Raw genomic sequence first — 22,711 nt, forward strand, 5'->3', positions numbered from 1 at the left:
TAATTTGAAGAATCCTAAAATTTAGGCATCTAGTCCCCCTCATAAGAGCATTATTTAGACTTCAGGATTGATTTGTAAGTAAATCGAATGTGTTTTATTTAAGTAATAAGTACGAGCTAGCTGGTTGGCTTCTTCGATCAAAGCTACATGGCCATTTTGGGTTCGTTCCTAAAGGTCGTAACTAAGTCAAATGCTTCAAAGAAAGCATAAGCACATCCCATATACATACTTTCTATACCTTTGCATGTGTGTTGCATGCGGGCTGTTTGGCCCACGCACGACTGCTTTGAATGCGCTCATTTGTTCGGATGTCAACAAGTTGACATATTCTAAATTTGCGTTCCCTTCGTTTCGGTAATTGATTGCGGAGCCTTTCAGGCATATGAGCACATTACGCCGAATTAGAGGCACATATCCACATACACACATATCGACATACAAACATGTGGATGAATTTGCATCTGGGAAACTGAAGCTTTAAGAACTCTATGCAACCCTAACCTAAAATAAGTTTTTTCATGACTGTTGGCATGTCAATATTCTAAAATGAACTGGAAATTCACAACGTTTATTCAACTTAACTTATCATTAGCAGAAGACGACCACAAACATTTGGAAATATTGAGTAGTACTTCCTTTAAGGACGTCTTCCCGACAACTTGCCGATTCTTCATAAAATTTTAAATTTTTCGTCGGGGCCTTGGTTACGCGAGACACGTGCGACCCCTCAAATTTAGCCCCAGCAGATGTGTACATTCTCTCCTTTGGATACAAAAATTATGTAAGACGAAATGAAGCGCGAGTCAACAGAAATCTTTCAACTAAAAAACTGTTTGGCACAAAAAGTAAACAAATAAATTGAGTTACAATTTCAGCAATGAGCAAATAGACGCGGGCGAAAGAAACTAAAACATCGAATTATTAAACGAAAAGCGAGGCAAACAACGCAGCTATACATATGCACATACATACATGCATTTGTATGTATGTATAGACAAACAGAAACAAGCAAATTTTCAGCAACTCGAGCGACTAAATCAAAAATCCATTCACATACACCAACTCAGCCAAAAGCAGCGCAGTCCCTTGGTCCCTCAGTTCGGATGCTGGTTCGGCCGAGGTCCAGTCCGAGTCCAAACTCGAATCGAAATCATACAAAATTATGTCAACAACGAAAACATTGCAAAAAGAAGCAAGAACAAAAGCTTGAAAATGAGCGATTTTTAACAGGGCGTTGGGCGAGAGGCGGACCCGACTGCAAATATTTGCGTTAAAAAAGTTAAAAGGCAAACATTAGCAATAACGGAACGACTGCAAGGATGCCAAGAACAATATTTGCTCCAGTCAACTGCCAACTGCCAGGAAAACTGAATATGTAAGTTACAGATGTACGATTGGGCATGTGTGTGTTTGTTAGTGTCCGTAGGTACATGCATATGCAAGTATGTGTGTATGTTGATACAAACAACGGCAATATGAACATCGAAATAACTGAAAATGATGACAATGATTATGTGTACCTTGGAACATTTGACAAACACACGCGCTTGACTTCAAACCCGCTATACTCGCTGTATACTAAAAAAATATAATATTATATATGTGTGTTAATGTGCGTGCGTATGCGTGTACGTGTACTTCTGGCTATACAAATAGAACTTAAAATCGCAACGTCCCGCTCGTTTGACTGAGAGCTTGCTGTTTATTCGCCGATAGCAGAGACGTTCACTCCCGCGCGCTCGCACTTGCGCACCCATAAGCTTCAACCCTCGCCACTGTAATCAACTGGCGGTCGGTCAACTCCCCTCAGCGCCGGAATTTACAACAGTTTAAAGCGCTTTAAATTGTTTCGCAACTGTGGAGGGTGGCTGGCCAGGAACAAAGGCCAAGAAGTGTGGGCGCCAAGCTGCCATAACGAATCTCGACACATTGGCGAATGGCGAGCTTGGTTTTACATGTTTGCATTTAAATGGATTTGTAATGTGCACTCACAGACACAAGTGCTCATGCAGACACACACGCACTTTGCTATGAAGTCCTATCTCCTTGGCAATCGCACGAAACACACACGAAATTTAATTGTATACAGTATGTACATATGTGTACGTGTGCCTGAATTTCACATCAAACCACACACACGCACAAACACATTGGCTGTTGCCTTTCGCCCAATTTGCATACTGTGATTCCAAATGGCGCCTGACGAAGCTGTGTGCTTATAAAATGGCCGACTTCACTTGATGCGTTGGCATCTAGCCTCCGCAAAGTAAACCATGGTATCAAGCAGCGTTTACCGTTCCACAAAAGAGATCATTTTACTCGTAAAAATGTTTAGCAAAGTTCATCTCTTCCCCGGCCTTTTATTTTGGCCGAATTTGAAGCTCCTTCAACGTGTTGACACAATTAATTAACTTCACGCATAGCTTCTCTCGACGCCAATCACATTGCCATCGCTATTTAGTTTAGTGGTGGTGTCATGCGAGTGACAACAGGCTAACAAACTTGACCATTTGAAATAGTAAACCCTTTTCGTATACTTAAAACCATTTCAAGAGGCCTAATCATTTAACGCACATCATAAAAATCACATCAAGTGTTTTTTATTTACAAAAGGGTAAGAACACACTGTACAAGCACTCAAACCCTTACATAACGTTCTTTAGGCATTAGAGCCAGTGGAGCAGTGGACAGAGGAGAAATCGGAGAAATTGCGCTAACCAACTTCTTCAGCAAAAAAGGGCGAGCAAATAAGATCGTAGTATTCCAGAGGAATGATGAAGAGCACTGCTTGTCAATGTACATATGTATGTGTGCAAGTAAGTATATACATATGTACATATGTATGTACATGTGTACGTATAAATTGCAGATATGATCTCAAATCGCATGCCAATATCTTTGTTTTTCATGTTTTCTTCTAACGGCATTAAATTTTATTATCTGCAATTCCAAATGCCTAAATGTATGTGTGTATATAACTAGTTTATTTAAATCCAAGCAGAACTCTTTAACATGCGGTGGCTATCTTATTTATTTATTATTATTTTTTTTGTATTAATTTGATTGATTTTCGTTTGCTATGAAATGTGGGAATGATTTTTGTCCAGCAAGAAACCAGAGCTTACTGTTTGAAATTTTTATAAATAATTAATTCACTTACCGTCAATAGATACATATATTGCGATTTCTCAAAAACACTCCAGGAGCACTTAGTCATAATTCTTTGCATTGCACAATTTCCTTAAGCCTTCTTCTTCTTCTAGAAAAGAGAAAAATCAGGATTCAATTACATAAAGTTGTGTAGTTGGAAGTGTGTTTTTTCTTACGAAAGTATCTTTCAATCGTTATTTTCAAAGTATCTTTAAGTTTTTCTCCAGATTGTCTTTTTTAGATTTCATTTTTTAAGTTTTTTGTAATCTATTCGTATCCAACTCTCACTTAAAAAACACAACATTCACAGGACGTTGCAAAAGAACACACACTTTTATTGGCTGGAGTATTTTAAAAAATTATTTTAAATTATAAAAAGGAGGTAAAACAGCTGATTTTGGTATTATGTGGAGAGAACGTATAATTGGTTTTGACAGAGAACGTCTATCATGATGATAGACGTTCTCTGGTTTTGATCTTCTCCACGTTCCTTCCTATGACTGTATCATGGCTCACAACCGAATAAGCGCGGCGCCCAGCGTCAAATAGTTTTAAGCAGCGAAGTAAACTGACTAGTCGCAATTTCAATTTATTGTGAATGAAGTAGTCAAGTGACAAGTGGCAAAACGCTGTTTTTAGACAACAAATAAACTGATTGATATCGCGTACTATTGCAGAGTTTAATAAATTACGTGGCGTTCTGATTGCTAATGTGTTCTTTATAAACTAGATGATGGAAATTATATTCTAAAAATTCCAATATTCACATAATCATAACTTAATGGCTTTCGTCCAAGTGGTGCAGGTGGTACTTATCGCCGGCTTGTCATTGGTAGCTGGAATCTTAGCTGTGGTAAGATATGTTTTTAAATATACATATATTTGTTACGGAAATATATTTCAAAAATACTTTAGCTTTTTGTTATACAAAAAGCCATAACAAAGCCATTTCCTGTTATTAAAAGACGTAAGGAGGAGAGGCATTTCCTTGACCCGATAAGGATACAAAATGTTGATTTCCCCTCTGTGGAAGATGCACCAACAGTCCACTTAAGTGTTATTATACCAGCTTATAATGAAGAACAACGGTGTGAGTAAAATGTTTAAAAATACATTTTCAACAAAATTATTAAATACAATTTGTGGTTTTCAGTGCCAAAAATGTTGGAAGAATGCATGAGTTTCTTAGAGGAAAAAGCGAAAGATGAGATATTTACTTATGAAGTAATTGTCGTTAGTGATGGGAGTAGTGATGGCACAGTTTCTCTTGCATTAAAGTATTCAAAACGCTACACCGTGAACAAATTTCGAGTGTTAGAGCTTTTGGACAACCGAGGCAAAGGAGGAGCTGTCCGTTTGGTAGTTGAGCAAATATTGAGTCATAATATTATTTTTTTAATTAAACGTATTTTTGAAGGGAATGCTAAGTGCAAGAGGCCAATACCTATTATTTGCTGATGCAGATGGTGCGACAAAATTTTCCGATTACGATAAGTTGGAAAATAATATGAAAAGTATTACAAAAGATTGGCAGTCAGATGGAATTGTGGTCGGATCGCGCTCACATCTTGAGCAAGATGCTATTGCATCACGTAGTCTATTCAGGTTAGTAATGCGATTTTATTTAGCAAGTGTGTGTTTTGCAGCTTTAAGATGTTGTTTCATATATTTTTAACAGAACACTTCTTATGCACGGTTTTCATTTCCTTGTATGGCTCTTTGCTGTCCGAAGTATACGAGATACCCAATGTGGCTTCAAATTACTAACTCGTTCCTCTGCACATACTTTATTTAAAAATTTACACGTTGAACGTTGGGCATTCGATGTAGAGCTTCTTTATATAGCGGAACGCTTGAAAATACCAATAGCTGAGGTGGCAGTAAATTGGAAAGAAATTGAAGGCTCTAAATTGACACCGGTCTGGTCGTGGATTCAAATGGGAGTTGACTTATTTTTGATCTGGTTCAGGTATACGATCGGAGCATGGCAACTATGTGACCAAAATAAAGAACATGTCTCGTAAAAGTCAACAATTTAATGTTAATAAGAAATTCGCGCAAACTTACGTTCCAGTACTACTGCATTGTTGAAACACGATTGTTTAAACAATACATACATATTTAAGTATTCTAAAAGTAAACCAAACAGATGAATGTTTTTTTTTTTAAATAAATATTTGCATTTTCTCGAAAAAAGAAGTAATAAAGTCTGGGAGACCCAAGTTATTTACCTAAAAATTATTCAGTAAATAAAATTTCTTAAATATAAGTTTCTAGATCAATTAGCCTCCTTGTTAAACATTTAATTTAAATCTGTATTTTAACAGATATATGTATGTTACATTTACATGTTATATGTAACACCAATGTCTTCTGTAGTACTTGCCATACCAAAACAATATGTTGAAGAGTATTTTGAAATTATTATTGTTAAAACACACATTTACCCTCCACAAGGGTGTTCCCTTTATGACAATATTTATCTGTGATTACAAAATATCTTCAATATCACTCACGTTAATAGGAGACATGTTTTTAATGTATTTTATACCCCTTATACGTCTACAAATAAAACGATATGGTTTACCGCTTTGTACCATGTCGGATACAATTACAGAGATCTGGCAACCTGAAACGTTTTACCCGGTGAATGTTAAACGAGATAAAGAAATAATGAACAAAAGAACAATGATCAAAACTCGAAAGTGGACAAAGAGAAACGATCGCCTTGGCGCAGTCGTAGAGAAGAAGAGTGTACAAGCAAAGCAGGGCTTAAATGTAGTACGCGGTATGGCAGAGGATTATTTCCGCGAATTCAGCTGAAAAAATATCAAAAAGTAAAAATTGTATTCCTAATATGTGCTCGCAAAATTAATAACCAGGTGAATTAAATAGTATATTGAAACACAATAAATACGATAAGTTAATTACCTAAAATATCCAAAGATATAAGTGCGTGTTTATACATTTGCGGAGTAATGAGTAATGAAATAAAGCACAAAACAACAAGTAGATGCCGAAACTACATTGATTGGACGAAACGTCGGGGTAGGGGCAAATATGAATGAGTCTGAAATTCCTAGAATTGAGACCTGCTAAATTCGTTTGGATACGTTTCGTTAAGTCGTTCAAACATTCCCTTGGTATATGTACGTATATTTTATGAAATGCAATAGCTTTCCTTCACAGTAACATTTTAAAAAGTGATAAGAGGTATTCTTAATAATTTGATAAGCTGTTGGCGTTAGAAATAATTCAATGCTTATCCGACAAAGGATCTGTATATAATGAAATCAAAGACGAGGCAATGCTGGTGAAAGTTTGTGCATAAATAATATATACATATATATTTAAGAAGGACTTAATACACTCTCGTTCTGCTTATAGATGAAAGCTTAATGTTAAAATCAATAAATAACAATAACTTATAAGCCAAACGCGGTCAAAATATAATGCTCCAGTAAGAAAAGGTTTTGAGTCCTAAGTTAAGTTTACTTAACCTCATTAAGCAGTTGACATAATTATTTAATAACGGAAAATTTTAGATTTTACCTAAAGTAAACAAGGCGTAAAAATTGTGTATTTCTCTATTACAGCCCGATCTCCTTTAAAATATGTATATATGATAAATACGTAAAAAAGAAAAACAAGTGGTGCTTCAAGATAAAGTTATATAATTTCGTTGGAATCAACTTTTGCCGCAGACATGAACCGTTTCTCACATGGTAGCATTCGTTCATCTTCTACAGTTTGCAGTAGCAAATCATTTCAAAGTAGAATGGATAAGGTTTCCGAAAGGCTGTATGATATTGTTAAAAGCGGATCGATGGTAAAACGAGCTCAGAATAAAAAACGTTTTACACCAGTCAACTATAAACAACGATGGTTTGAACTCACCAAGAAGTCATTATCCTATTTTGACGTGGAAAATATTGAAGTAAGTGCATTCATTACACAGTTTGTAGTTAGATTAAAAAATAATGCGAATATACAAAATTAGGGTTAAAAGCTACTTCAAGTAAATGCGACATATCCAAATACATCGTAAAAAAACTGATACGAATCAGAATATTTCGGAAAAGGAATATATCTATCGTACCTCTATGTCAAACAATAGTATATTATAGTAAATACAAATGATAAGCATTTATGTATGTAGTGTTAAAATACTAAATCGAATTGCACCTAATCCAGTTGAAACCAACTATTCTGTCGGAGGAATTCTATCAGACAATAAATACGGGCTTCAATGTATTTACATTGTATTTAAGTAATGCAACATGTGTAAATGCCGGTCTGTTAACATCAACCCTTATCTATTACTCAATGGCGAAGAACTACTTTCCAGTCTACAATATGGTCGCTTTTGCTTCCATTGTTTGCTAATAGGCTAGGCATTTTATCTCCTATAAACATTGTAGACAACTATGTATATCTAATATATTTTAATTAGCACATTGAATTCAGTGATTAGAATGTCGCTCAATCGTTCAAAGAATCGGAGATTATACAGCTTCTAACCATTACTTTTCTAATGGTCCCTTGGGCGACAATAGTAATATTTTAATTACAATTCAGGTATTAAAAAGCTTCTCGTAAAATCCATCGATGATCAGAAGTGGCTTAAGGCTTATAGGTCCCTCTATTTCTCGGATATAGTAAACCCAAGGCGCCAACAATGTGTGGAAAAATCGTTCAAGGTATCAGACAAAGCAATGAACGCTAATTCTCAGCGCATACATACCTATATATATTATGTTTTCAAATTAGGTATTCGTTTTTTCAATATACATTTACAATTAATATATTGAGTAAAAACTTTCTGATCTCTCCAAAAACGAAGGATTTGCACATCTGGCAATTATATTGTTTGCATGATTCTCTTTTCTACATAAGTTTTCCCAACTGAAAATCTCTACATAGGCAAACCCTCCCTGATTTGTTGTTTTCCAATTGGTATACAGGCGCATACATACAAACACAGCAGCAAATATCCCCCGTATCCTGGCAAGTGAGCAGGAATAAGTCGCTGTTTTTCGCTACCGTTAAGAACATTGATTTCATTGCTTGAAATAGACAAGTGAACATAAAGACAAAAGTTGTTCAACCTCAAATAAATTTATATTAGTTTTTTGCACAAAACATAACAGATTTTTGAATAATCAAAAGCATATAGCTTTTATAAAATATTTGCTCTTACGACGTTTTCCACGCTTTAATGAGTCGAACAATTTAATCATCCCCTTTGAAAACGGGCGTATTTTATGTTATTGTTTCAAAAGAAGTTAGTAAGCTTTGGAAAAGAAGTGAAAATTGTTCTAAATATAAATATATTTAGCTCAGCAGAATATTTATACAAAATTACCAAAATAAAGGTAATATTTACGATTGTGAAAAGCGCACCCAAATCCACACAACAAATTTGTGAAAAATGTAAAAAAAAACATAAAAAAATATGCGGAATGGATTCACAGACAAATTACAAAAATTTATGCCAGTTTAAGAAGATTCACAAGGCGTTTTGAATGGGTAGAATCCATATATTACAAAATAAAAGAACAAACTTCCAAAAGCCCCACCCAAGGAAACTTATGTATAGAAAAATTTTAGTATACGGCACCGGTCATTGAGAGTATTCATGTAAGTATTAAAAACAATTACAATGAAACACCAGCAATTTACTAAAAAAAATCTCCACCAGAGCTATATTTTGAAATTTGGTAAAAACTCTTTTCGAAAAAACTTATGGAAATTATAAATAAGATAAATATGTACTAAAAGGGTGGTGGAAAGTGAACATTTGTCATTAATTTACCCCAGGATAGGGTGTCTATTCGGTATCAAAACAACGCGTAAGCGATAATAAACTCGATACGTTAGATGGGGGTTCAGTGAACTTTTAGAAAATATTGTAAATGAATGAAACACTTTTCGCAGCTTCAGTACAAATGTTTGGCGATTATACGAAAAATGTTATATTGCTGCTATAATTATCACAAAAACGAATTTTTAAAATGTTTGTAAACAGACAAAAATTTGAAGTGCTTGGACTTGAATTTCATATTGAAATGTTTTTATTTGTAGCGTCGTCGGGAGCGTGGTCGAGTTCCAGTAAAAGGTGTTCGCTTGGTTGAAACTGCTATTGTTAGCGGAGAGGGTGGAGATCCTTTTGCACCAAACGTAAGTAAAATATTTAAGTACATATATACAAAGTCTTCCATGTTGAAAATGTTTGTTGTAGGGATTTCCGTTTCAAGTTGGTTATTGTGAATCCTCCAATGATCAACAGCTATCGGGACGTTCTGTACCACAATATATTTTATATTTATTAGCGAGTAGTGAAAGGGAACGTGATGATTGGATACGTGCCATAAGAGAGGGTTAGTGAGTAACTAAGACGTTAATCCGTTTTTAAATTATTCAAATTTTAAAATGTTCTTATTGATTCATTAGTTTGTGAAGAAACAAATACGCCGAAATCATATCGTTTCCATCCGGGTCTTTGGACCGGTAAAAGGTGGTCCTGCTGTAAAGGAATAAGTCGAGCAACGTTCGGATGTCAGGCTGCGACCCATTGGTTGGAAGCGAATAATAATCCAAGTGAGTACACCCGAATTTATACTATTAATTACATTATTTTTACATACGATATATTACTTATTGATACCCTACAATGTTTTGGTATCACATAGCTGTAGGAACTGAAATTTAAGTGTTATGCTCATCAGTAGAAATATGCTAAGGGCAACAATTTTCTTATTTACTTAGTTCAAAACAAGAATGCTTGAGTAAAATTTCTTTAAAATAAAATTCTAGCGAAATATTATTAAATGACTTAATATTCAGTAATATTTACATATGTAAAATTGTCAAATTATTTATTTCCTGATGTTTTTATTTAAATGAGTAAATGTGTCTACAAATACACAATAGTGAGTAAGAAACTGTTGAGCATTTCCGAGGCAAGAAATACACTCAAAATTCAAAAACCGGTTGCGATTTCTGCCAAATTTATGAAAAAAATAAAAGACTTTGGGAGCAAATCGTAACTAAGAAAAAGAAGTGATAATTGAGTGAAATAGCAAAACGGTGAAACTTTTGTTCCTTAAGTCTAGAGCCTAACTAGAGACTGCACGCTAGATCAGCAGACTGTAGGGCAAAAGGCAAACGAGTTTTACTTATTTCTTTGGTTTCATATGTTTTGTTTTTACCTTTTTGATGTCTTACACATTCTCCCAATAGTCGAATTGTGTACCACCAATATATGAACCATTAGCACAGACACGTGCAATGAACTTGACAACTTTCAACAATCGTTTATTTGTTTTCTGTTCAGTGCTCATTTGTCCAAATTATTTGATTTTTTCCTATTGTACTAAAGGTAAATACATATGTATGTTACTATTGTTTGTTTGCTTACACTGAAATCCACATAAACATTTGAAGAAAGTGTTCATGATTTTATTAATCCAGGATTTTTCTATTTACGTACATATATATGTCCAAAAAATATGGTTGTGAGTCACCACAAATATAGATATTGTACAATCCTTAACTAGGCTATGCGGCTGTTAGATCGAATCAAAAACTCGCTTTATTCTCTATTTTGACTCAGAAATTTATCTAACTTACTAACAACTCACCCTGTATTCGTGGAAATGTTAAAATACGTACATGCGTGCTCATGTAATTTCCTAAAATATCTTTGGAAAAGTTTGTCTTGCGGAGAGTCCATGGTCCATGATCGATTAGCTATGAAATACTGGTTTGTCTATAGCGTGTACGTTTGTGTGAGTGTGTCAGCATCTCTGTTCATATCAACAAAACATAGTGTTCACCTTTTGATTAATGATTTGGTTATTATGTGATTCTAAACGTGGGAAATTAACCGGGTAATAAAGCCTAAGACATTTCTCTTGTAGCTGACCACGCATTTTTCGTAAGAACATATAAAGTCACTTAACATCTATCGCTTGCCTGGTTGAAGAATTTTTTTTTATTTTAAGCTTCAATCTAACATATACAAATTGATTATGAATCAGGAAAGACTATACATCTTTTAATAAAAGCACATATGTTCATAAATAAATATGTATGTAATTACATATGCACATATACGTAATATATTTGTATTAATATTTAGCCCTTAGGGTGCAGACATATCCGTAACCTATTGGAATCGATTATTTAACACCGAATATTTATACCCTGAACAGGGTATATTAAGTTTAGAGTTAGAGTCGATTTAGCCATGTCCGTCTGCCTGTCTGTCTGTCCGTCTGTATATATACGAACTAGTCCCTCAGTTTTTAAGATATCGTTTTCCAATTTTGCAAACGTCATTTTCTCTTCAAGAAGCTGCTATTTGTCGGAACGGCCGATAGCGGACCACTATAACATATAGCTGCCATATAAACTGAACGATCGGAATCAAGTTCTTGTATGGAAAACTTTCGCATTTGACGTGGTATCTTCACGAAATTTGACATTACTGATTAAGGTTCTAATATAATCTCCGAAAAAATTGTTCAGATCGGATTACTATAGCATATAGCTTCCGTACAAACTGAACACATAGTTACTAAAAGAAATGCACCTGTGAAGGGTATATTAGCTTCGGTGCAGCCGAAGTTAGCGTTTTTTCTTGTTGTTTCTAACAATAAATTCAATATTAAAATTTTGCGTATGCCAAAAGTCACATTTTTTAATAAATTATTGATCAAGAATATATTGATTATACATACATATGTATGTATTAAAGTACTGATATATTTGTGGTCTTAAAATAAATTGCATTAAGGCAAATTTTATTTATTTCTTTCGAATGAAAATTCAATATAATATTTTCATTAAAATTGCCATTTCAAACAAAAAAATAACATATGCATTTCCATACATACATACGTTCATAAAAGGTGTTATATTCAAAATATGCGCCCATCTACATAGAAGAAATTGTAGGTATATCCTCAAACTAGAATTGCTTGGGGAATGGCAGCGCCGAAATCACTTTAAATATGTTTATGCACCAAGTCATTGGGTGCACTGAAAATGATGTGCTATTTAAAGTTCACACAAATATGCAATGTGTGCATAGATGCTTTAGTGTGTGCTATAAACGATTATGTACGTAAATGTATGTGTATATTTACGTAGCCTAACTTCTAGTAAAGATTCCCCCTTTTTGAGAGTTCTTCGAAATTCTCTGCCCAACCCAATTTATCTTTCGTACTCCCTTCTTCCAAAAATTGGTTGGTTAAGGCTACCCAACTTGTTGAGCAAGCTGCTTTGAGCAGAAATTGCTATGAGAGGAAAGCAGTAAGCACTATCACTCGGACCGTACCACTTTGGTTTCAGTTTGCGGCGAGACTCAAGCGAATGTGATCGTGCTGCGAGACACCTCTTCGGCGCCTGAAGTGTGTGTGGCATTGTCTGTAGCTCCGGTAAATTCATTGTTGTGCTAATAAAGTAAAAATTAACATACACATGCATACACTCGTCGGTTTTTATGTATACAAAACGCAAAATATGTGCACAGGCTTGAAACGTGTTTAAAATGTATGATTATTTATTTTTATTTTGTTATTGTGTCGTTTGGTTGAGAAAATGTGAATAATATCTGCTGGAATAGAAAAACGTCGGTTATCTCGGTATTTTTCAGCTCAAAGACGCTAGAGTATTTATTTTTCCATATTTGAAACCGATTTCTATATTTCTGTTTAATAGTAAAAGCCAACGTGTTATCTGCGATCTTTGACTAGCAATGCATAAATACACCACTAGTCCGAATGAAATTTCTAAATTAATATTTTTAAACTCACAGTGCACAAATTACAAAAGTAGCTCATTGCAAGTTTATATGTTTATTTGTAGGAAGAATTAATTAAAAAATGTGGAAATTGCATTTACATACAGTCAAGGCCAAATAGATTACGGTGTTAATTCATGTATAGTATATATAGTTATGTGTGTGTGGCCTTCAAAGAAAACAAAGCATTTAGGCATATCTTCCTTTTCAGAATAACAAATAAATATAAATGTGAAACAGTTCTCAAAGGTTTATTGAATGAACTATACCGTACCTGTACGAGTACTATTCCAGCAAAACCAAAAAAGTTACAAAAAGCAAAACTCAAGAGTGACTTTGTGATGAGGAGCACTCAACAACGATTGACGAACGAAGTCTTGTGAGAAAGCAATAGTAAACTAATTATGTATATATGTACATATATGTATGTATGTGAGTATGAGTGTATGCATGTAAGAAAATAAATTTCTTTATATCGTAGAACTGTTTTCTCATGCTAAGCCTTTTCTATTGGCTCTGAAGTTTTACTTTGATAATTTGTACTAAATGAGCATTTCCCTAAACCGGTTCGGTACTTTACCTGTTACCTTTACCATTCGCAAGATAAAGTTTGGGCGATGTAAACGAAGAAAATGAAGTATTCACGTCAAATATTTTCTTAGAAAATGTATAAAACTCATTCAGAACTCATCACGAATTCGATACGACCTGTCTTATTATGAGTGTGTTATCTTTGGATCCCTCAGTAAAGAATGCATTTATTATCCATACATAAACATAGGAATGTGTAATTTCGTATAAATAGAAAATAACCAAAAGAAGGAATATCTGAAGATCTTACATGGATGTCTTAAGACCCTTAAAAGAAGTGTTCGCAGATAAACATGTCAAGCCACTCCTTAAGCCACTTTCTTATTTTTCGCTTCCTTCCTCTTTCTCTCTTGCTCAAGCTTGTTTTGCTTCTTGGACTGCTCATTTATTCACAATAAAAATATGTTGACTTTCCTTAAGCAGGTAATTTTTTGGTGGAGGCTAATTTCTACATAAATATATATTTATGTTGATTCAGACATGTGCATATGTATATGTATGCATATCCTATTTATTTGTACATACTTACATAAATATGCCTTGAAAAAATAAATACGCTTCGTGTGTATGTATGATAACAACAACAATCCAAAAAATTAATCAACTCTACACCTACCGTTTTGTGATAACACTATCTATCCATCTGAGGAAAAAACAACATACATTTGAAACGCATGTCCTTGGTCACATTGTCCACTCTCAAATGCGAAGAGTATACAAACTTTTCCACAGAATTTTGTAATATAGGTATCCATTTCAAATATAAAGTTATACACATGTGTGCATTTGGTCGTCTATGTTATTCAAAGATCGCAAGTAGATTGGCTTCCAATAGCCTGGTGAACACAATTAGTAACTAAGTGAAAATAGTAATAAACTTTGAAGCTTACTCTAGTACCGTGGCAATGAAAGCCGAATTTATGCAGAGTCGGCTAAACAATTAATCTACATCTTCTGGTGCGCAAATGATTCCGTGTGTTAGCTTCACGGAAACCAGTGTGCTGGGCAATATGAAAGAACGTGTAAAAGAAATGAAAGTGTTTGGCTGTCGTTTGAATTTCTGGAATAATGTCGGACAATGCCTGCCAAGCTCAAAAGGTATGTACATACTTATTACAAATAAGAAGCTAGATGTCTTTAGTATACCTATTTTGAGATATCACTAAAATTTAAAAATTAATTGTTATAAGTCATCCCAAAGGAACTAGAGCCATCTTAATATATTTTAATAGCGTGCAAAATGCTAGCGTACTTCTTTCATCGATCGTAATGATAAGGGCAATTCATTAAAGCCGTCACAATATGTTCCCAACAGGATTTCTACAAAGTTTGTCTCCAGGCCTGATCAAGTAGTATCAATGTTAATCCTTCTCGCCTGTAGCACTATCGAATAAATCTATTTATGTACTATATTCTCTTAGTATTTATGTACTATTGCGGTAACTGCATGTTCCCAAAGTTAGGCAAACATTGTAGCTTGCTCGCAGCTGTTGCTGACGTCTTTAACTTATTTTTATTTTATTTTATGTGTGTGTTGATGTATCTGAAGCAAACACATGTGTACATGTGAGTGTCTACTATTGAGCTGCGAAACCAGAAGCGAGTTTTGCTTGCTTTTCATTGCCGTTGTTGTTGTGTTGCTGTTGCTATTGCTGTTGTCGTACTACCAGATATACACAAGCCGTGCGTTGAGTATTTGTACAAATTGTTGAAGTTTATTTTTTATACCACTACTATTACATATACATATACAGGTGTGTGTGTGTGTGTGCAGCACGCATTGTGTATGAAAGTTGAGATACTTCGACTTAAGTTTGTTTGAATATGCATAGTGGTTTTTCCACTTTTTTACCGTTTCTGCCAGCTACTGTCGCACCAACTGGCTATGCCGTTGACTATTGTCTCCTGATAGTAACTCAATTTAAGCGCAACTAAATCTGAAGCAAACTTCGCTCACAGCTCTCTTCTGAAGTGGCCTGTGAACAGTTTTACTGAATGCAACAACAGTAACCACAACGACCGCGATAGATGCATAGACGCAGTAACAGGTTGGCAGGTTGGATACTATTTATATTTCTTCTTCTTGCCCAGTTGAGTTTTAACTTTTATTAATAGAAGATCGTCGTGTACTCGCAATGCCATCGGAGACATACATATATACATAATTGCATATATACAATTATACAATTTCTCATGGCTTAAAAAATCTAAACCTACGGATTTGACGACGCTGAAAACAGAATATTAATAATAGAAAAATCAAGAAATATTTAATTAACCCACATCAGGGCGACTAGACGGCTTTTGAATACACTTGTACTTTCAAACAGCAACCATTTTTCTTACAACAAAGCAAATTTCGTTTGCAGAGTGGAAAATTGCACTATTCATAGTGTGTAGACTACATACATATCTACATAAATATCTGGGTTTACGTAAACTAAGGCAATAAAGAGTGTTAGCAAAAGTGAAGTGAAAAGCCTCCGATGGTTAGATATTTTTCTAAGTCGATAAAAACGGTATTTTTCTCATATTCGCGTATGTATGTATGTACATATGTGCATTTGTGTTATATTCGCAATGTTGAAAACGAAATAAATGAGTTGAAAAAATAATAAATAAAATTTGCTTAATATCAGTAAAAGTCAATAGCGATCCAAAGATATACCCAAAAGATAACTGACTAAAAGTGGAAAACTTAAATAAATTAACAGAGTTTTAGTTGTGAAGTTTCGATCGAAAATTGGCAGAGGAAAAAGCACACTGTTCGGATGTGCGGATTCGATATATTTTTCAACATTGTACTTTGTAGAGACTTCTTCATTTTTCCACTCAATGTTGAAGTACAAACTAATTTCATTGTTGTTTTTACGCTGCGTTGCTTGTAGCTTCTTTATAATTACATATATGAATATGTATGTGTGTATATGTTTTGAAGACGAGGCTTCGTCAATGTGGTTACTGTAGTGTCTTGCTGATGTGTGGTGTTCTTCAAGTGTTAATACTTACTTTATTTATTTATTATTTCTTTTTTATAACCCATCTAACTTAATGTCTTAAGTAATTACGGACGAATGCATGTTGCGTACGTGTGCGTTAAGGCATTTATGGTGTTTGGCTTATTGGTGGACTGCGTTTGAAGGTGATCGTGCAAGTATACCCATTAGCTGTTTGGAAACATACACAGCAGTCCTAAGGCCTATGATTATACTACAGTTTGTATGTACATGTGCTTTTTAAACCCAACATACAATTTAGTTTGCTGCAAACTTAAAGTTAGTCCAGAAGCACAAATTAGAACTCTAAACCGAAAGACTTTCATTGATAAGCCTGCCATCAATTGTATGACAGGTGCTTGAACCTAATATTAATTAAGATTGTTGGACTTAAACAACACAGAAAACGTTCGAACCTCAATTAAAAGTACTAAAGAGCGGAGCTCTAGATTTTACATTATTCATACTAACGGATATATGAATATACGCATTACAAACATTCTCATAAAATAAGGTTTTTTAATGGGATAACCGCTAAACCAAAATTTCATCGCGAATCGTCTTCTGGTTTGAGGTTTCTTGCATAGTGAAGAAGTGTCAAAGCGCTATGGTGTCAAAGTTGTATAGGCTTACACGTATTTTAAAAATCGAATATCAATCACTTTAATCAATATAATTATATCAAGAAATCGGCCTGCCAATTTACAACCCAAGTCATCTGATTTGATTTCGGATATACTTATAAACCAGCCGTGTCCAACCACTTGGAAAGCAACACTCAGCTTATTATTGCCTAGAGCCCGTTTAAACGCTAAATGTCATAAAATTTTCGAACTTAAAATATACATATATTGACCACTTCCTTTCAATAATTTAACTTTAATAAAACTTGTATCCCTCTAAAAAAAACACCCTTTACATGTTTGTAGTTACCGCGCGCGAAATTTACCGCAGCATATTCGCACTCTCACGATCACTTCACTTGCCGTTTTAGCAGTCACAGATTATACCCACTACAGACAGTGAATTGAGTAAAAGCAAACACAACCGCTACTAGCAACTGAGTGCTTTTAACAGCAAGCATTTCCCTGCAAATTCATCATTCAATTGCTGAACGTCTAAACATAAATTGAAAGTGAAAACTATTGTGTGTATTTGTATTATTTGTTGTTGTTCAACACCTTGCGTCCGGCTCCAGGTGCATCTATTCGAATTAACTGGTGCAACTATGATGCTTTTATCCGCTTTGAAGTTGGGTACGTTACTAGGTATTGTATAAAATGTGTGTTGATTGTAATCTAGTTTTATTTTATTCTCATTTTCCTCATGAGACGTTAGTTACTAAGCAAAGTTGCTCTTACAAACATATGATATGTATTTATCCAAGATACGAGTATACATACATACATTTCTCATAAAAACAAAAAAGTATATGAGCCAAATATGAGAAAGTTGAAAAGTAGTCGTAGTGATGATTTTGAATGCATTTGTGGCCGATATCTTTCAGAAAATCATTTTGTTGCCGTTCGGTGCTTTTTCAGCAAAGCAGCTGTTTTAGGAATGTTGCATCGTCTATTATGGCAGGTTGTTATTTTGTTGCGATGTGTGGACGTACGCAAACTGCTTTACATTTTATTTATAAAGCACCGTTACAGTTACGTATTTGCGTTTTTAATCAGTAGAAGTTTTCTTCAAAGTAAACTGAGCTTTTAAAATAAATACGTCAAAGTATATTCAGACATATACATGAAATAAATTCAGCTGAGTCTATCAACATACCCCGGTTCGCGGGAGAATTTCATAACAAATTTTATTATTTTTTTTTTTGTTTTGGTTTATACGTCATGCTTAAAATATTCGAACTAACACCACTCCTCCCTCAGCTCCCGATGCTCTGCTGCTGATTTTCTACTAAAAAAAAGAAATCTATAGCAAGTTGCTCAATAAAAGCAAATCAGAATTATTGCAACCAAAGCAAAATTTTGAAGCCAAGCAAAACAATGCAATATTTAAATACATTAAAGCTTGCTGTTAGTATTATTCTGATGAACATGCGTATGTATTATTATATCAGTTAGTTAGCAAATAGTGAGTGAACTCAATAACCTGCCAAAATAAGCCTTGAATCTATACACATAATTTTGTGGTTTGTCCATGACTCAAGCACAATGTTTGCGCACTTTCTTCGCCAATATGCGACCTCCGGCTGACGTGCGTTAAGCCACCAACCGATTGAAATCCCACAACGAGCTCAAAGCTAAAACACTTTATACAATTTTGGCAACACAGTTGCGCAATACTTTGATGGTTTGAAAACTCCTACACTAGATGGTATTCGCTGTCACTTTGTGCGGACAATGTACTAAAGGCCATTTGTATTTTTGGTTGTTATGTACTTATAAGTATGTAGAAGCACAAATGCGTGTATGAGCCTAGTTACAAACATTTTAAATTTTCAATAAATTTTGCCATGAGCTTAATATTTAATTTCAATAATTTTTATAGGTACAGGAAGCTCCCCTGCCCAGAACACCACTCGTAGTAGTAGTCCGAACAACTCCACCTCGACCAGTCAATTTAATCTGCATCATAACAGTTCCGGAAGTTTGGGGAGCTCGACACCTACATCTGCACCGCTACAAGTAAGATAACTTTTCTTTAGAGATTTTTCCACTTTCATAATTTCACATGTTCGGCTCCGTTTAGCCTTCGGTTACCACCTTTAAGCAATCACCAAATATTTTGAATAGCGGCGCTACATCATTGGACAACACAATGCCGGGAGGTATTCCAACGCCGGGTACTCCAAATTCTAAGTCTAAGGTAAGCTTAAGCTCTTGCAAATAGTAATTTATACATGATATATAACTTTGTGCTTTTGTGTACATTTGCAGGATAATTCACATTTCGTCAAAGTTGTGGTGGCTCTTTACCCGTTCAAAGCAATTGAAGGTGGTGATTTATCGCTCGAAAAGGTAGGGTAGCCTTTTTATTTATGAATAGAATGCATTTACAATCATGTTGGTTCTTCATTAGAATGCTGAATATGAAGTGATTGATGATTCCCAAGAGCACTGGTGGAAAGTGAAGGACGCTTTGGGCAATGTGGGCTATATACCAAGTAATTACGTTAAGCCGAAAGCTTTACTAGGCTTGGAGCGTTATGAGTGAGTGCACAAATTTCCCAATATTTATTCAGAGTTCATTGCATTTAAACAAACATTATTTTGACACGCAGATGGTATGTTGGCGATATGTCTCGCCAACGCGCTGAATCTCTTTTGAAACAGGGTGACAAAGAAGGTTGTTTTGTGGTGCGAAAATCATCGACAAAAGGTTTATACACGCTGTCTTTACATACCAAAGTGTGAGTAGAGCAAAACACTCGTATATTCGAGACAACAAACGAATAACATTTGCATATGCTTCTCTTCTCTCTAACTATTTAGTCCACAATCTCATGTGAAGCATTATCACATCAAGCAAAATGCGAGGGGCGAGTACTATTTGAGTGAGAAACATTGCTGCGAGACCATACCGGACCTAATAAACTATCATCGACATAACTCCGGGGGATTAGCGTGCCGTTTAAAATCATCGCCTTGTGATAGACCAGTTCCACCAACTGCTGGATTGTCCCACGGTAAGTGGTATTAATAATTATTTGTTTATTTACATTTCATTTACATTTTTTAAACCATAGATAAGTGGGAAATTCACCCAATGGAGTTAATGCTCATGGAAGAGCTTGGTTCGGGACAATTCGGTGTGGTACGACGGGGAAAATGGCGCGGATCCATTGACACTGCTGTTAAAATGATGAAGGAGGGCACAATGTCCGAGGACGATTTCATTGAGGAAGCCAAAGTGATGACCAAATTGCAACATCCTAATCTTGTGCAATTGTATGGCGTTTGCTCGAAGCATCGTCCTATTTATATTGTTACCGAATATATGAAACATGGATCATTGTTGAACTACTTGCGCCGGCATGAGACCACACTGATTGGCAACATGGGTTTGTTGTTGGACATGTGTATACAGGTATGTATAATTGATTTCTCCGTTAGTTTGCAATTCACAACTTTACGTTATCGCTTTATTATTGCGCCACAGGTCAGCAAAGGCATGGCTTACTTAGAACGCCACAACTACATTCATCGTGATTTAGCCGCACGTAATTGTCTCGTTGGCTCGGAAAATGTAGTAAAAGTCGCAGATTTCGGTTTGGCTCGTTATGTTTTGGACGACCAATACACAAGCTCAGGTGGCACTAAGTTTCCTATTAAATGGGCACCGCCGGAGGTGTTGAATTATACGCGTTTCTCTTCCAAAAGCGATGTCTGGGCATACGGTATTTAGCCTATATTCGGAATGAGTTCAGTTTAAACAATTTTCTCGAATTTTTCATTTAGGAGTACTTATGTGGGAAGTGTTCACCTGTGGCAAAATGCCTTACGGCCGTCTTAAGAACACCGAAGTGGTGGAACGTGTCCAACGTGGTATTATATTAGAAAAACCAAAGTCATGTGCAAAGGAAATATACGATGTAAGTAAGGGCACACAAGCCTTTAGCTTTTCATATAATAATTGAAATTTGCTTTTACATTACATAAATTTGTGCTGTTAATATTTATAGGTTATGAAGAAATGCTGGTCTCACGGTCCGGAAGAGCGCCCCTCATTCCGTATTCTCAAGGAGCAATTAGCCCTCGTCGCTCAAACACTAACTGACTAAGCTTCAGCAGAGTTTACCGATGCGACATCAGTGATTGTCGAATTATGTACTGAGTTAATTTATATAGATATTAGCTAAGTAATCGAGGAGTGAAATATTAGGAAGGAAAATAGAGTTTGCCAAAAGCTTATTCTTTAGAAACAAGTAAATGCTAAGTAAAATAATCAAACTGCTAATATGAATTCATAATATCATCCATCTCTTAAAGTAGTCAATACTTTTGTGGAAACTAAACAAAAATATATAAGTAGGAACATAAAACAAGTCAAATAATTAAAAAATATGAAAAAACAAACAATTTCATATTAAGAATAGCGATCTTCGCAAACGTGCGATTTGCGAAAGTATTCGAAAAGTTGTCAAGCTGACTTAAATACATACATAAGTATATGAATGCATCCTAAAATGTTTGTAATTTTTTCAACTAGCCAGCCACGTTAATTAAGAAATGAACAATTGAAAGAGAGATTTTTGAACTATTTTTAGTAAGAAATAACGTTTAGTATGCTTTTTTATTGTGCTTTTTACTTTTATATACACAAAAATGAACGTATGCATCAAAAACTAAATTTAGATATAAATAACATAATTCGAATATTGAAACTGATTAAATATAATGCCTATGGATATCTTAAATGTAAGTCAAGACGCCATGTATGATGTGAGAATAGAGTTCACGTTGAAGAATTTATGTATTATTTCATATTTTTCCGTATAAAACTGCGGCAAGTTGAGAGTAAAAATATAATTAAAAAACGCATATATAAGTGCATAGGAATGATTTCTTTCATAAAATATATATGCCTATCCAGGCAAACACTCACCGTTCTAATATCTGTTTTTGGTTTACATATTACCATATATGTATATGTATATGCCTATGTGGGTAAAAGAAGAACATGAACGAACACATTTATTTTTAAGTCGCATTGTGTGCGCATAGTAATTATGAATTAATATAAATTCTTTTGTGATTTACTTTTAATATTTGCAGATGAAAGTGAAACTTGAATGCACCTTATGCGTATAGCAACCGCCTGTATTATTCACTTAAACATATACATTTGTATATATGTGTATTTGAAAACATTATATATGTATGTATGGGTGTATTTTGCGATATTTCAAGTTTTATTTGATAAATATTTGTAGAACTATGATTTACATCACTATTTTGATGTACAATTACATATCCGTTTATTCATATACATATGTACAAACATGCATATGTATTTCTGTGTTATGCATTTGTACGACACGCAATATCCAAGCATTGGTTTTTTTATTATTCGTATTATCAATGTTTTAGTTGTATTTAAATTATTTTGTAAGATGTAATAAGAAAATAACGAATAAAAACATACATACGCGTTTTTATCAGCATTTTTTTTTTATTTTATTTATGCTAAGGCAAATTAATCGCCTCAT

General features: G+C 34.6%; 2 protein-coding genes across 7 annotated transcripts; both read left to right on the forward strand.

Moving 5' to 3' along the window:
- The first annotated feature begins 3,779 nt into the window (after window positions 1-3,779).
- LOC120769691 (dolichyl-phosphate beta-glucosyltransferase) lies at window positions 3,780-5,389 on the forward strand. Its single transcript, XM_040096818.1, has 5 exons — window positions 3,780-4,003; window positions 4,066-4,240; window positions 4,304-4,509; window positions 4,568-4,755; window positions 4,829-5,389. The coding sequence occupies exons 1-5, from the start codon at window positions 3,932-3,934 to the stop codon at window positions 5,172-5,174; spliced, it is 987 nt and encodes a 328-aa protein (XP_039952752.1). The 5' UTR covers window positions 3,780-3,931; the 3' UTR covers window positions 5,175-5,389.
- Window positions 5,390-5,838: 449 nt separating this feature from the next.
- LOC120769686 (tyrosine-protein kinase Btk29A) lies at window positions 5,839-22,115 on the forward strand. Of its 6 annotated transcripts, XM_040096808.1 has the most exons (15): window positions 5,839-6,032; window positions 6,747-7,087; window positions 9,235-9,330; window positions 9,392-9,530; window positions 9,604-9,750; window positions 19,051-19,187; window positions 19,252-19,368; window positions 19,440-19,520; window positions 19,582-19,712; window positions 19,784-19,912; window positions 19,995-20,188; window positions 20,249-20,589; window positions 20,662-20,899; window positions 20,961-21,094; window positions 21,185-22,115. In XM_040096808.1, the coding sequence occupies exons 2-15, from the start codon at window positions 6,857-6,859 to the stop codon at window positions 21,281-21,283; spliced, it is 2,214 nt and encodes a 737-aa protein (XP_039952742.1). In that variant the 5' UTR covers window positions 5,839-6,032; window positions 6,747-6,856; the 3' UTR covers window positions 21,284-22,115. The 6 variants fall into 6 exon arrangements, with proteins under 6 accessions (XP_039952742.1, XP_039952743.1, XP_039952745.1 ...); XM_040096811.1 differs by lacking the exons at window positions 5,839-6,032; window positions 6,747-7,087; window positions 9,235-9,330; window positions 9,392-9,530; window positions 9,604-9,750 and adding exons at window positions 15,662-16,068; window positions 17,540-17,813; XM_040096812.1 differs by lacking the exons at window positions 5,839-6,032; window positions 6,747-7,087; window positions 9,235-9,330; window positions 9,392-9,530; window positions 9,604-9,750 and adding exons at window positions 15,662-16,038; window positions 17,540-17,813.
- Window positions 22,116-22,711: the final 596 nt, after the last annotated feature.

The sequence above is a fragment of the Bactrocera tryoni genome, chromosome 2 (assembly GCF_016617805.1).
Source record: "Bactrocera tryoni isolate S06 chromosome 2, CSIRO_BtryS06_freeze2, whole genome shotgun sequence".
Taxonomy (NCBI): domain Eukaryota; kingdom Metazoa; phylum Arthropoda; class Insecta; order Diptera; family Tephritidae; genus Bactrocera; species Bactrocera tryoni.